At 33.8% G+C, this 13,255-nt stretch overlaps 1 protein-coding gene across 1 annotated transcript in view; it reads left to right on the top strand.

Annotated features, from left to right (window-relative positions):
- Positions 1–208: 208 nt before the first annotated feature.
- Positions 209–13,255, top strand: part of LOC144981151 (UV radiation resistance-associated protein-like) — a 25,723-nt gene continuing 12,676 nt past the window's right edge. The window contains exons 1-10 of the mRNA XM_078929300.1: positions 209–384; positions 2,743–2,863; positions 4,083–4,117; positions 5,360–5,423; positions 6,008–6,105; positions 8,057–8,167; positions 9,099–9,196; positions 9,653–9,758; positions 10,909–11,035; positions 12,283–12,367. Of these exons, the coding sequence (XP_078785426.1) occupies positions 313–384; positions 2,743–2,863; positions 4,083–4,117; positions 5,360–5,423; positions 6,008–6,105; positions 8,057–8,167; positions 9,099–9,196; positions 9,653–9,758; positions 10,909–11,035; positions 12,283–12,367 (917 nt within the window). The 5' untranslated portion in view covers positions 209–312. The remainder of the gene's footprint in view (positions 385–2,742; positions 2,864–4,082; positions 4,118–5,359; positions 5,424–6,007; positions 6,106–8,056; positions 8,168–9,098; positions 9,197–9,652; positions 9,759–10,908; positions 11,036–12,282; positions 12,368–13,255) is intronic.

Below are 13,255 nucleotides of genomic sequence, written 5' to 3'. Positions count from 1 at the left end.
ATCTACAAAAGAAGTTTGAAAATCTCTAAGTTTACTGATCTAGACTTAAATCTCACAATATATGTGTTTGGATGATAATAAATTCAGTCGGTAGTTGAATTATATAAAAATTAAGTTGTACAGAAGACATGCTAAAAGAAACATTTAAAAAGGAAATACCTATCTGACGATACTAAATTCCACCTTTTAATCAATCATGTGACAATATGATGCTTTTTTGCTTTCAAATATAAAGAGTTGTTGACGATGGATGTTTTTTTCGGAACAGCCGCTGGAATGACCTGAAAATAATAACTTTTGATTGCCGTAAATATGTCTAGTACGATTCAGGAAGATGTTGAAGAGCCGTTGGTTCACAGTCAATTCAACCTTCCGACCCATCAGGTGAATTGTTATTCAACCTATTTACCAAATTTGTTCGACAACTGTTAAATTGGCTCAAGACCAAGCCAAAAAATCCTTGCAAGAAGGGAGTGATGTTCATAGTTTTCAATCAACTTTTAACTCACTCAGACGTTGACGTTTTACTCGATTCGGTCAACTAAACCAGGTTACGGCATTGTGCGCAAAAATTCATTTACAGAGTTTTAACCACAAACGTTTATGCAACAGCTCATGGCATAGTTTTAATTTTCTGTGATAAAAAATTTCTCAGAAAGGGGGTGTGTCGTTTTCAGTCGAAAGTTACTGTTACTGTTAACTGTTACAAGTTACACTACACAGACACAACTGGTACCTTCGCCCATCATCGCTACCACTACTCACTACTACTACAACAACCAACACCACATTATCCTCACTACTACCAGTACTACAGTCATTTACCATTAGTCATTAATTATTAGCTTTACTTCATTTGAAAATAAGGAAACTTTGGGATTGTATTTGGCCTTTTGTTTATATATCATAATATGGTTCTAACCAGTTATCTATTTAGAACAATTCAATATGTAAACCCAATGCCAAATTCCATCCTAATTCCCTTTTCTTGTGTTCGGAAATTCCTCTTTCGGCATTGAAATTCGTCTGATTGATTTTGATGTCTGAATTTCTTGTGAGCCAAATTTAAAGTGTCTGCATACTAATACTACTATCCATTGACTGATTTATTGTTGGTTAATTTTATGTTTATATATTGATATTTTATTAACTTTACTTTATGGTGGCGTTATTATGCACCTCCGTTGGAGGTGTACAAAAGCACACCGTTTTTATGCACCTCCATTGGCGGTGATGGTACATTAATGAAAATGTTGCTGCATATGTCCATGAGGTTTAAATAGTTTTAGATTGTAGTTTAGCACGCTGCTTGGTGATTACCTATGTACGTTTATACAATGATAATAAATTAAAGTTAAAGAATAATAACAATAATTTTAAAAATCAAAAGTAAAAAGCAACATGGCACACAAATAGGTACTGATCTCAAATAATTAAATAATTTTAGAAAATTAGAATCGAAGTTTTTTTAAAAACATGATAGACCTAAAAAGTTTTTGAAAAAAAACAACAAAAACAAACAAAAAAGAAAGACAAACAAAAATAAATGTCTTTCTTAATAAAGTAAACTTTTTTTAAAAATATGTCTACAATGGGAATCGAACCCAGTACTTTCAAGGTTAGAGTCTGACATCTTGTCCACTGGGCTATGGAGCCACCTTACTGTTCATCAGATTTAATAAGGTCTTTCTAAAACATTATTTTTCCTTCAATGCAACTTCTATTTTCTGGTTTTATATTTCGATTTTTTAAATTATTATTTTTATATAAATTTATTAACAAAAACATCCTACAGATGTCACAATATAACTTTCGCTGTGTCCAAATACAGAAACACAATATCGCTGATGAAATTGGGTGGGATGCGCATGCGTGACGGAGGTGTATAAAAATGGTCCGTTAAGATACACCGTCAACGGAGGTGCATAAAAACTACGTTACTTTATTTCTATGTGCATTTCGAAACTTTCCATATTCTGTAATGTGGATAAATGTTTAAAAGAGCGGAATTTCAAAACAGTTTCTATGTATAATGGTCCATCGTTATTTCCAGACAGTGTCTGCCAATAATAATTTTTCTTATTGGCATACATGTCTGGCAATAATCACAGCGATTCATGATATGGCTTTATATGACTATGTTGTGAATTGGAGGTGTAATCTATAGAGTATGACAGACTGTCACAGCTGATAAAATTGAGTTGAATCAAAACATATGTTTTATTGAGTTCTTATCGTCCAACAAGGTCAAGGCTCACTTGTTCATTTGATTATGATTATGTTCCTGGTTGTATCAAAATGTCGTTTTTTGAGGAATAATTGTTTGTTCTGGCATAAGAAGGGTGAATTTTTATTGACCATCAGGCGCAGTCACTTTTAATTATTATTTTATTTGTATTATTTCTAAATTACTTAGGTAAAGTAGACTAAATTCCCATAGTTGTTTGCTTCATTTTTTGAACAAGATAATGTACTGATGCAAATGAAAATAATTTCGTGGGATGCTTCACACCAAATGAAGGGCGGGTGAGATAATAAAAATTCTTCGGGGCCATCAACCAACATTTTTCCAAATGTGAGCCGTACTGCCCAACTATTTTATTTTATTTTAATTTTTCAACCTCTGCATTTTTATTGATAGTAATGCACATTTTAAAATTCTTTGTCATTATCATTGGCTGTTTGGCTTGCTTCCATTTTTGTTTTTACCTTTTTTTTTTTGTCCATTCTATATATTTTCAGAGGAGATTACGACATCTACAAAGTATCACAGTCAGAAATTTAGTGTGTCCGAATAGCAAAGCAATTGATATAATCAAGCTACAAGTTTATTTCACCCTTCATAGAGAAACCAAGAGTAAAGGTAAACATTATTTTGATTAAAATCCTCACAAAATCCCAAGAGTTTTAATCATAACTTTATAAGAGCATAGAGCATGACCTAGTTATAGCTATCCGTTATACAAGTGCTATATTATTATTATTATTATTATTATTATTATTATTATTATTATTATTATTATTATTATTAGTATTATTATTTAAGACGAGAAGAAAATTGAAACTATTTATTCATTCCACTGTCCAGTATAGTTACTAGCTTTGAGCTCATGTGTGGATACTGTGCTGTATAATATATAAAAGCTCACATTTTTAAATGCTATTTTTACTTAGTTTGCAATCTGGTAGACAAAGATATCAATTATTTCTAATGAACATTTAAAAAATAGATTTTGATATACCTATAGAAAAGAAAGAAATCAACCAAAGGTGTATTTGTGTTGCTTCTGCTGCCCTTATAAACAAGATGTTTTCTATATATTTCTTGCTGTCATATTTACATAATTCTGGAGTTAGTCTTAGGTGGTCTCAAAATAAACATGATGCCCTTTTGTATTACGTTTTCATAGGTGCTTTTGTTGGCAGATCTAACTTTCGACACTCACATCATATCCCTTTTTATTTTTACTGTTTATAATATTACATCTATTGTGCAGATATGTGGTCTAGTGGTATGACACTCGCCTTGGAATCAGAAGGTCTAAAATTTGAGTCCTGTTCTGAGCAGGGCATAGTTGAGTGTTAACCCTCTCCTTACCACCTGCAGCAAAATCGTCACATTTGTTACGATACAATATATTTTTTGTTTAATAAATATGAGCATAAAGTTAAAGTTGTTTTGTAGAGATCGTGTTTGAGTTTTAAAAAATCCATTTTTCGGCTGGGTAAGCCTGTCATTTTGGGAAAATACTGAAAATGATCGGTAAGGAAAGAGTTAAGTCCATGGAAAAGGCTCTTGACTAACTCATTATCTCACCGTACTCAGGTGTAAAATGAGTACCTCCCCGTTACCAGCGTCCTCTATGTCTGAAAAAAAAATGTAATATTGCCTCACAGGCATTGTGTCTCGTCTTACATGTTAAGAGTTACTGTTGGCTCAGCACTCCTTGAATAGCAGTTTGAGCATGTTTGGTAGATATTGTGCTGTAAGAACGCTCAAGCTGCAAGCACAGTAAGTAGAATCCTTAAAATCTACATTCTTTAACAATTCTTTTTTCTGTTCTTTTCTTTTTTTATTTCAGCATTTTATACCAGTGAAAAGATCACAGGATCCTTGGTAAGTCTTTTTACAACTTTTTATTTCTTTTCCAGCGTCCTGGGAATGCATTATATTTATTATTATTATAAATGGACGTTCAAAGCTATTATTAGGGCCATAGAGCTGGAGAATATCCGTTTCTATAGTGGTTGTAAAGTGCTCAGCATTAGTTTAAAATCATTGTATGCTACCCTTTTAATACGACAAGCCTATTGCAAAATGTCTGTTTTATCAGACTTAACTCTCTCGTGTTCATATGCATGGAAAATCGAACAAATTTGTTTGATTTTCAATGAGGGTGAACTCGAGAGAGTTAACAGTCTTGGCTACCCAATCATGCTGGTTGCACAGAGGAGGGAAAAACAACATCGAACTGAATCCCAAATTGAAATAATTACTAAGTCCTTTTGCATTTGAGGCAAGTGCTTAACCGCAGAGCTGAATGAACTGCCAAAGTATACATAAATTATAATGTTCTTCTATAGCTTTTTGGTCTTTTTAAAAAAAAAATTATTGGACTGCATTAAACATTTCTTTTCTCTTTTGTTTAAATATTTTTGATAGCCAGATTGATCAATATAGAGCTGATGACACAAAAAAAAACGATATTAGGCTATAAGATCATTTTTCTAACATTCTTCTGCAAAAAAAGACACCAAAATTAATTAACCAAAAGAATTATAGGTTCAATCTAGGTCTTGCCAGTTTCTCTGAAATTTAATAATAACAATTAGTTAAGATACTGAGGGACTTCTCAAAGTGGCGCAAAAAAGTGTTTGCAAAGTACCGATTAATTCATTTGAATTACAATTCTTTTAGAAGCAATTCTTGCTTTAAACCTTTTTTTAAAAGTCAAAGACACGGATCAAAAATACATTTTTCTAGCCTCAGATATCGATAAGGAAAGTCTTAATGCAGACAGCTACGAGCATGCCAGGAATTTTTACATCAAATATATCCAATGTCGCTTAATTATTTTATTAGATCCAAGAAATTTAAGACTATGTAAGTTATTATATTATTATTATTATTATTATTATTATTACTATTATTATTATTATTATTATTATTATTATTATTATTATTATTATTATTATTATTTACCTCAGTATATTTCAGCTCAAGATCTTGGGTAGTCTCCTACAAGGGGCTTGTTTGAATTTTGATATATAACCTCCCACCTCCCCCCACTACCATTATTTTATTTGGTGTGTTTTTGGTGATAACTTTGTTTTTTTTGTTGTTGTTTAACTTGAACAGAATCCAACCTGGCAAAGCTTTGACCTGCAAAGAAATGATTCGAATGCCGATCTCGCCTCCAAATGTATCCCTTTTGAATTAAGATTTTCAGCACAAATCTTACTCGATCTTATGCTTGCATTTTGTATTACATTGCATTTGGTTTTCAAACTTTAGTTCCATCTTTTAATTTGAATGCTTATTTTGAATATATATCTAAGTAGACTTGCCAGCTAGTATGATTTCTCACATTTTAATACGCTTTTCATTCTATGGTATATGACAATATGGGAATGTTAACTAAAATATGCTAAATGCTAAAAAAAAGTCAGGATTTATTACAAAAGGAGGGGGGGGGGGGGGGGATGCTAAAAGTGGAAGAGTAAAAGTATGTTATTATATAAAGTCATCAGCTTGGTGGGAACCTGAGTAGCTAGGCAGATAGATAGTTTTCATTCCTTTCCACCTGCTCGAAAAAATATTACGTCTCCATATATTCAGGGAATAATAAAGTTTAGAATTTGGATAGTTGCTGATGTTGAAAATATAGATTTTAGTTTGAAAAAAATATGAGACATGAGAAAAACCATATAGAACACATAGTAGAAATTGTATGATTGCATCATGTACAATGATATCAGTATTGATTCCTTAATGGATATAACACAGTCGTTGTGGTCCGGGTATGGATCGGATACCAGAATGAGTTCCAGTTGAAGATCGAATGGCATGTACATCTCTCAGGGCTCGTTCTCTTCTCTGACAAGGTATGTTGGGATACATTTTACTCTCATTCGTGTGGCTATGTGGTCTTATTGTGGTATGACACTCGCTTTCGGATTGGAAGGTTCTGGGTTCGAGCCTCGCTCGGCGCATAGTCGAGTCCTTGGAAAAGGCTCTTTACTCACATTCTCTCACCGTTCTCAGGTGTAAAATGAGTACCTGGGCGTTAACAGCGTTGTCTTTGTCCGAAAAAAATGTAATATCGCCTAACAGGTGTCATCATGTCTCGTCCTAAATGCTTAGTGTTGCTGTTGGCCAGGGTACCCTGTAAAGCTCTTTGAGCACGTTAAGTGGATATTACGCTATATAAAAGCTCAATTCATGCAGCAAAATACAAATGACCACATATTTGTTTCATTTTGATCTTTTTTTGGGTTTTTGTTGTTGTTGATGTTATTGCTTTTGTTGTCTATTGTTTGTTTACACAATAAAGATGTCCACTGGCTTAACTCTCTCGAGTTCATATGAATGGAAAATTAAACAAATTTGTTCGATCTTCAACTATGGGGAACTGGAGAGAGTTAAGCTATGAATCCGTCCTTTTATTTACTGACATGATGAAAATGAATGAAATCTTTATTTTTGCTTTGTTTCTCAATGTGGTATTAAGTCGGACTGCTGGAATAAAGTCAAGGTCATAGGCCTTATACTGTTTAACCCCAATTTACACAGATTTAGATGGTAACTGATATAACTATAGACTTTTCATTTTGATTTAGACTGACGTTTCAATTTGATTTAGACAGATTTTCACTTCACAGTATATATATATATATATATATATAGTTTTAAAACTGACACACTATGTGATTAGAAGAACAAAATTGAGAAATTCGGTTGGCAAGTGACTACTACAGTACATCATTTATTTGATAACAGCCTGTTTTCTCATTTGGTGATTAGATAAGAGGGGGCATATCAGATCAGTTCAAAACAATACAAGCTGATAAGACCGATACACCTACATGGTCGCTAAGTCATGACCTGATATGAAAATTCAAAAATACAGGATGACTATCTAGCCGATGGTACGTTTTAAGTTGACAAGTCAAGGGATCAATCTGTGAAATGAAGTCTTTTTTTTTTTTAAATGAAACTTGATTCTAACATTTTGGTGGAAACCTGTAATATATTAAATAAATGTGATTTATTGTGAGTGAGTTTTTAATTCAATTGTCTTAAGTGTTGTTGTGGGGTAACTGGTATCATATTTAGTCAAGCACATAGCAAGGTTTGTTGACAATCACTGTAAATACAGTAAAAACTTTTTATGACTATACATTCATTGCCTTTAACTAGTCGTTAAAGAATGTTTATGTTGCCAACGGATTTTACGTCAATATTCTCTCGAATTACATCATACAAGCATTTGTGCGGCTATGTGGTCTAGTGGTATGCCACCCGCTTTCGGATCATATTCCGTTCTAAATGTTAAATGTTGCTGTTGGCCAGAGACTCCTTGTAAAACGCTTTGAGCATGTTTAGTGGATATTGCTCTATATAAAAGCGCATTTTTATTTTAAAAAAATTTTTTTTTTGGATGTTTTTTTGTAAAGCCCTTTTGATCATTGATATGGGTAAGCTAATCATCAAAATTTTCTCAAAGCTATGCTCTATTTTTCTTTTTCTTTTCTTCTAAATCGACTGAATCATAATTTTTGATAAATATAACTTACACACAGTAATGAGTTGATATTTTTATATGTGTTTATTTAGCTCTGGGGGGCGAAGTGGCCGAGTGGTCAAGGCATTGCACTGTGACCTGGAAGGTCCTGGGTTCACGCCCTGCTTCAGGCACTTTCGTTTTTTTCCTTGGGCAAGATTATTAACCCCCAATTTGCTCACTTGGACAACATGGGTGATTCCTGTTGACATCAGACATCTTGTTTGATGAGTTATCTATATTATTCCTTCATGTTTTTTCTTTTTGTTTAGCTCCAGGTATCTGGTTTGAAGCACAAACCAGACACATTGCTGTTTGGGATGTATAACCACATCTATTGCTACTTGGACCCTGAGGCGGCCCATCCACAACTTGAGCAGCTGGTAAGTGTGCGATAACTCCTATATGCCCCCTACACTACACACCTAACTTTCTACTGGCTGGTCTACCGGTAACAGTAAACCGTTTATCCCATTAATATAAAAAATATCACTCCGATCTTAAAAACTAAATAAAAAGTAATTTGTAAATAAGCATTAAATCGAGGCGTGTACGTGTGGACATTGTTAATTTGGACCTGCTGAGTTCAAATATGTATTTAGTTTTAAGATCGGAGTGATATTTTTGATATTGATGGGCTAAACGGTTTACCATTACCGGTATTCCGGCCGATCGAATGTTAGGTGTGTAGGGGCATTAGAGTATTGAAGGCTGGTTTTCCAAAACTTATTAAGTCAACTTTTCTACTGTTTGAGATTATCGCAATTCCTGAGTTAAATTGAAATGTAAACTTTATTTTTAAGCATCAATTGGCACAAAAGTTCCCCTAAATTTTATTGAATTTGATGGACATTCATGATGAATTGATAGACTAGATGATAAATTTTAGGGGAAATAATCCTCAATAACTCAAAATTGGGAAAAAAAACGGAGATAAAAGCTGGTTTGGAAAAAATTCTCTTTACTTGTTTCCCTTGTTTATTTTTTATTTTGTTGAATTCCCCCTAAATCTTGTTGAACTCCAGTCTCTATTCATGAATCAGAGAGAAACAGCTAGAAAATTTTAAAAACAGTTATTTGTCTGTCCAATATGTAGCATTTTAAGATGAGATTAATTAAATTTTGTCACCCTTAAAGTACAATTTTTGATTAAAATTTATCCTTCAGTCAGTACGGAACACATTTTGCAATCAAGGTTATTTATTGCCTTTTAACTAATTAGTAGTTCAAATTTTCAAATATTGCTTCATTTCTTCACCGCGTCCTCTTCCCTTTTTTATATATATATATTTTTTGTTTTGTTTGAAATTGCAGGTCCCAGACACTGAAATCCCAAAGAGTGAAAACTTACACGCTGTTTTACTGGATCAGTCTTCACTCAGGCCCTCTTACAACACCAACTACCTCTTAAGGTGATGGCATTTCCTAAAAAGTTAATGTGATAAGAATAATAATGATGGTAATAATAGCAATGATAATGAATAGTAAAGTGAACGTGATTAGTGTGATTGCCTTTTCCATTTTTGTCTTTTAAATCAACATTTTCATCAAATCACCCATTGTGTATCTAGTTATTTGTTTAAATTTCAAAATAAAAAAATTCCCTTTATTCATCCCATAGGGGAAATTTGTCTCTAGGGTTTATTCCAAAGGAAGACTGGAATAACCCAGGCATCAGCCGCAGTGCAGTGCCGCAAATTGAGCTAGGGCAAGGTGACTTGCTCAATGCCACACAGCGCAGCGGCAGGTTATCGAACTCGGTACCTTTCGGGTACGAAGCAAAGATCGTACTGTTGAGCCACGCTGCCCCAATATGAGATTTGATTAATACTTTAAGTCTTGCATTTGTTTGTGTCTTGTCTCAACAGAATCCATACAGTTCTCCGTGCCATCAAACAGACTCATGCCTCCGTGCGTAGAATCCATTCCACCATAGAAGACAAGCTGGTGTCCTCAAAGGAGCGATCAGATAAGGTAAGAGGATAATTTAATTGATTTTGTAAGTTATCTTTTGGCAAGCTAGTGTCTTAATAGAAAGTTATAAATAACAATGTGAAATTTAATGTAAGCTTCAATTTAATATACAAAAACAGATTTAAATGGACGTTTCGGGTTTCCCCTTTTTCAACAAAACAGGATGAATGAAACACTACATTCATCCTGTCTCGTTGATAAAGGGGAAACCCGAAACATCCATTTTATCTGTTTTCATATATTAAATTGAAGCTTACATTCAATTTCACATTGTTATATATTTCTTCGAGCCTCGATCAGCAACATTTACATAATAAAAAGTTCGAGTTTTGATTATCAGTGATTTTATCATACGACAGGAATTTTTAACCCTTTGTTGACAAAATACAATTATTTTTTTTGTTTTGTCAAATTATAATTTTGTCTCAGTATTTATATAGGAACTCTAGGTAGATTTCATATTTACTAAGAATGCTGTAAGACCAAAGCAACTGGGGCTTCTATATAATGACTTGGCCAAGAGCCTCATGGCTTAGGATTACAGTGCACTATACGAGAGTCCATTATTATTATTAAATCTCAAGGTGTTGTTGATGATACCAACAGGCATTAAGGTAGGTAAGGTTAGAATGTTTTAGCCTCACTGCCTTTACATCCTTAAATCTTTTGCGCTGAGGTTATATTCGCAATTTCGTCACAAAATGGCTGACACCTGATTGAGGCAGCATGAGAATGACAAGCTTAGACAAAGCGACATTCAAATTCGTCGCAAAACCTCAATTAAAATAACCCCTACGGCCAATTGAATGTTCTGATGAAAGAGATGATACCATTGGTTCAATTCATAGTACTGTTGTAGATAGTAGGTTTGGATTACATTATTGTTTTTGCCTTTCAAGACTGGCCAGTAGAACAGATTCTGCTGATGCTGAAGGAGTTAAATCCCTCTTCCTTCCCCCCTCTGCCTGGGCTATTGTAATTGTGATGTTTACTCATCTTCTTCATCATCATCATCATCATCATCATCATCATCATCATCATCATCTCATAACTAATATGACCACATACAAATACATTTCAATTTATTGCTATACTATAACTGTACCTCTTTTGTTCGGAACAACCTCTCCCCCTCCCCTCTTTCCTACAGCTAACACAAAGGGAAGCCTTGCTGATTAGGATGAGGCAGTTGAGACAAGAACTTTTGTGGCAGCAACAACAGAAACAGAAAGACGAGGATGAGCTGCTCAAAGTCCAGGGCACCAACGAATCTTGGGGTAAAAGAAAAAGAAAAAAAAAAAAAGAAGAAATGAATAAAAAATATAAAATATTAAATTCTTTTCTTTCATCCCAAGGGTCTATTCCAAGGAAAGACTGGAATAACCCCAAATGTCAGCCGCAGTGCAGAGCTGCAAAGTGAGCTATGGCAAAATGACTTGTCCAAGGGCACACAATGCAGCGAGTAGTCAAAGCAAAGGCCCATACCGCCGAGTCATGCTAATCATTACATTATTCCTTCTGGGTGGGGTTCCTGACCTCCCATAGTGGGCAGGGGGGGGGGGGCGGGGGGGGGTTAGATACTGTGTCTTTTATCCCTTTATATCTGTTTTCCAACATGCTTATTTCTGTCTTTGTCTTGGAATGTGATTACTTGGTTTTGTTCTGGCCCTGGCTGGGAGGGAACAGTCAAATTTATAGTTATTGTTTTGGGAGATGATATTTTTTTCCTTGTACATCATCTCTCTGTTATGTATTAATATTTTTGTTATTCTGCATGTATAGTGTAAGCATTTGAGTGTATTCCTCTTTGTTGGATTTTGTGCTTGTATCTGGATGAGACTTATGGGTGATCTCAAACTAAGTGCATTGGTGGTATGCTCTTGGAATCTACATCTGATCCCTATTTGTTCCCAGTTCCCATATGTCTTATTTTATCTTGGGTGCTTTAATTGTACATCTTGAATGTTTTTACTATCCCATTTTCTTCCTTTTTGCTGGCGCTGATATAACCTAAATGTGTTGCAAGCGTCGTAAAACCCTTAAAAACAAACAAACAACATTATTCCTTTATAAGTGGGATTTGATCTCGACTCTAACCACAAATACTATCTTACTTGCCAGTTTGTTTCATTTAATAATTTATTTTGAAACAGGGGGTGGGGGTTTCCAAATGTTAAAGTTTAACTCTATTTCACCACTTTGGCTTGAAGTATTTGTTATTGAAATGTGTCTGGAATTCCCTTGAGATAAATTTTATGTTGGCATCTGTGTACTTAGTCTGTTTAAAATTTTTTTTTTTAAATATCCCCGATCTCTTTTCGAACTAATTTATCTTCCTTAATATAATGTTCGAGAGTTTTTTTTTAGATATGTAAGGGCAGCAGAGCATGATTAATGTGGATGTTTAGGCACTATATAAATTCATTATTTATTTTTATTATTATTATTATTATTATTATTATTATTATTATTATTATTATTATTATTAATTATTAATTATTATTTATTCTTTTGAATTTTACAGCCAAACAACTGAAATCCCAGAGAACGTCTTTAGCTGAATTCTGTAGCACTTCTGAGGAGAAGAGACTCTCTCACATTCAATACAGGTAAGCAGTAAGAATAATATTCTGTAAAAATTATATGATCAGGTCACATGATTCATGTTATGCAAATGATGCTGCTTGGATCTCGAAGAAATGAATAACTAAAGCCAAATTGAATGAAAGCTTCAATTTAAAAAATGAAGAATGATTATCTCACTCTGCATGTTTCGTGTTGCTGTTGGTCAGGGACCCTTTGTAAAGTGCTTTGAGCATATTTAGTGGATATTGCGCTTTATATATAAAAGCTCTAATATTATATATTAGAGTCAATTATTTTTATTCTATTCTTTGAAACGATTTTGACAGCCCTCCAAGCACAATAGATCTTGATTTAAATTAAAGATAATGACGGTACATACTGTGTCTTCTATCCCCCTATGTCTGTTTTCCAGCATGCTTTCTGTCTTTGTCTTGGAATGAGATTACTTGGTTTTGTCCTGGCCCTGGACGGATACCCTGGCTGGGAGGGAAACAGTCAAATGTATAGTTAGTTTTGGGAGATGATATTTTTTTTCCTTATAAATCATCTCTCTGTTATACACTATATTATGTTTTGTTTATGTATTATATATGATTTGTAAACATTTGAGTGTATTCCTCTTAGTGGGGATCTGTGCTTGTGTCTGGATGAGACTTTTAGGTGATCTCAAACTAAGTACACTGATAGTGTGCATTTGGAATCTACATCTGTTCCCTATTTGAACCAATTCCCCTTTGTCTGCCTTATTCTTGGATGCTTTAATTGTAATTCTAAAACTTTTTACTATCCCATTTTCTTCCTTTTTACTGGCGCTGATATGACCTTAATGTGTTTCAAGCGCTGTAAAACCCTTAAAAAGATAATGACAAGTTTGTTTGTAAATATTGTTTTGTTTGTTTGTTTTTTTCTCC

This window comes from Berghia stephanieae, chromosome 10 (genome assembly GCF_034508935.2).
Source record: "Berghia stephanieae isolate SIO BIC M18660-M18661 chromosome 10, UCSD_Bste_1.3, whole genome shotgun sequence".
Lineage (NCBI taxonomy): Eukaryota > Metazoa > Mollusca > Gastropoda > Nudibranchia > Aeolidiidae > Berghia > Berghia stephanieae.
The sequence above is the reverse complement of the archived record's forward strand: the minus strand, read 5'-3'. Positions and strand labels throughout refer to the sequence as shown.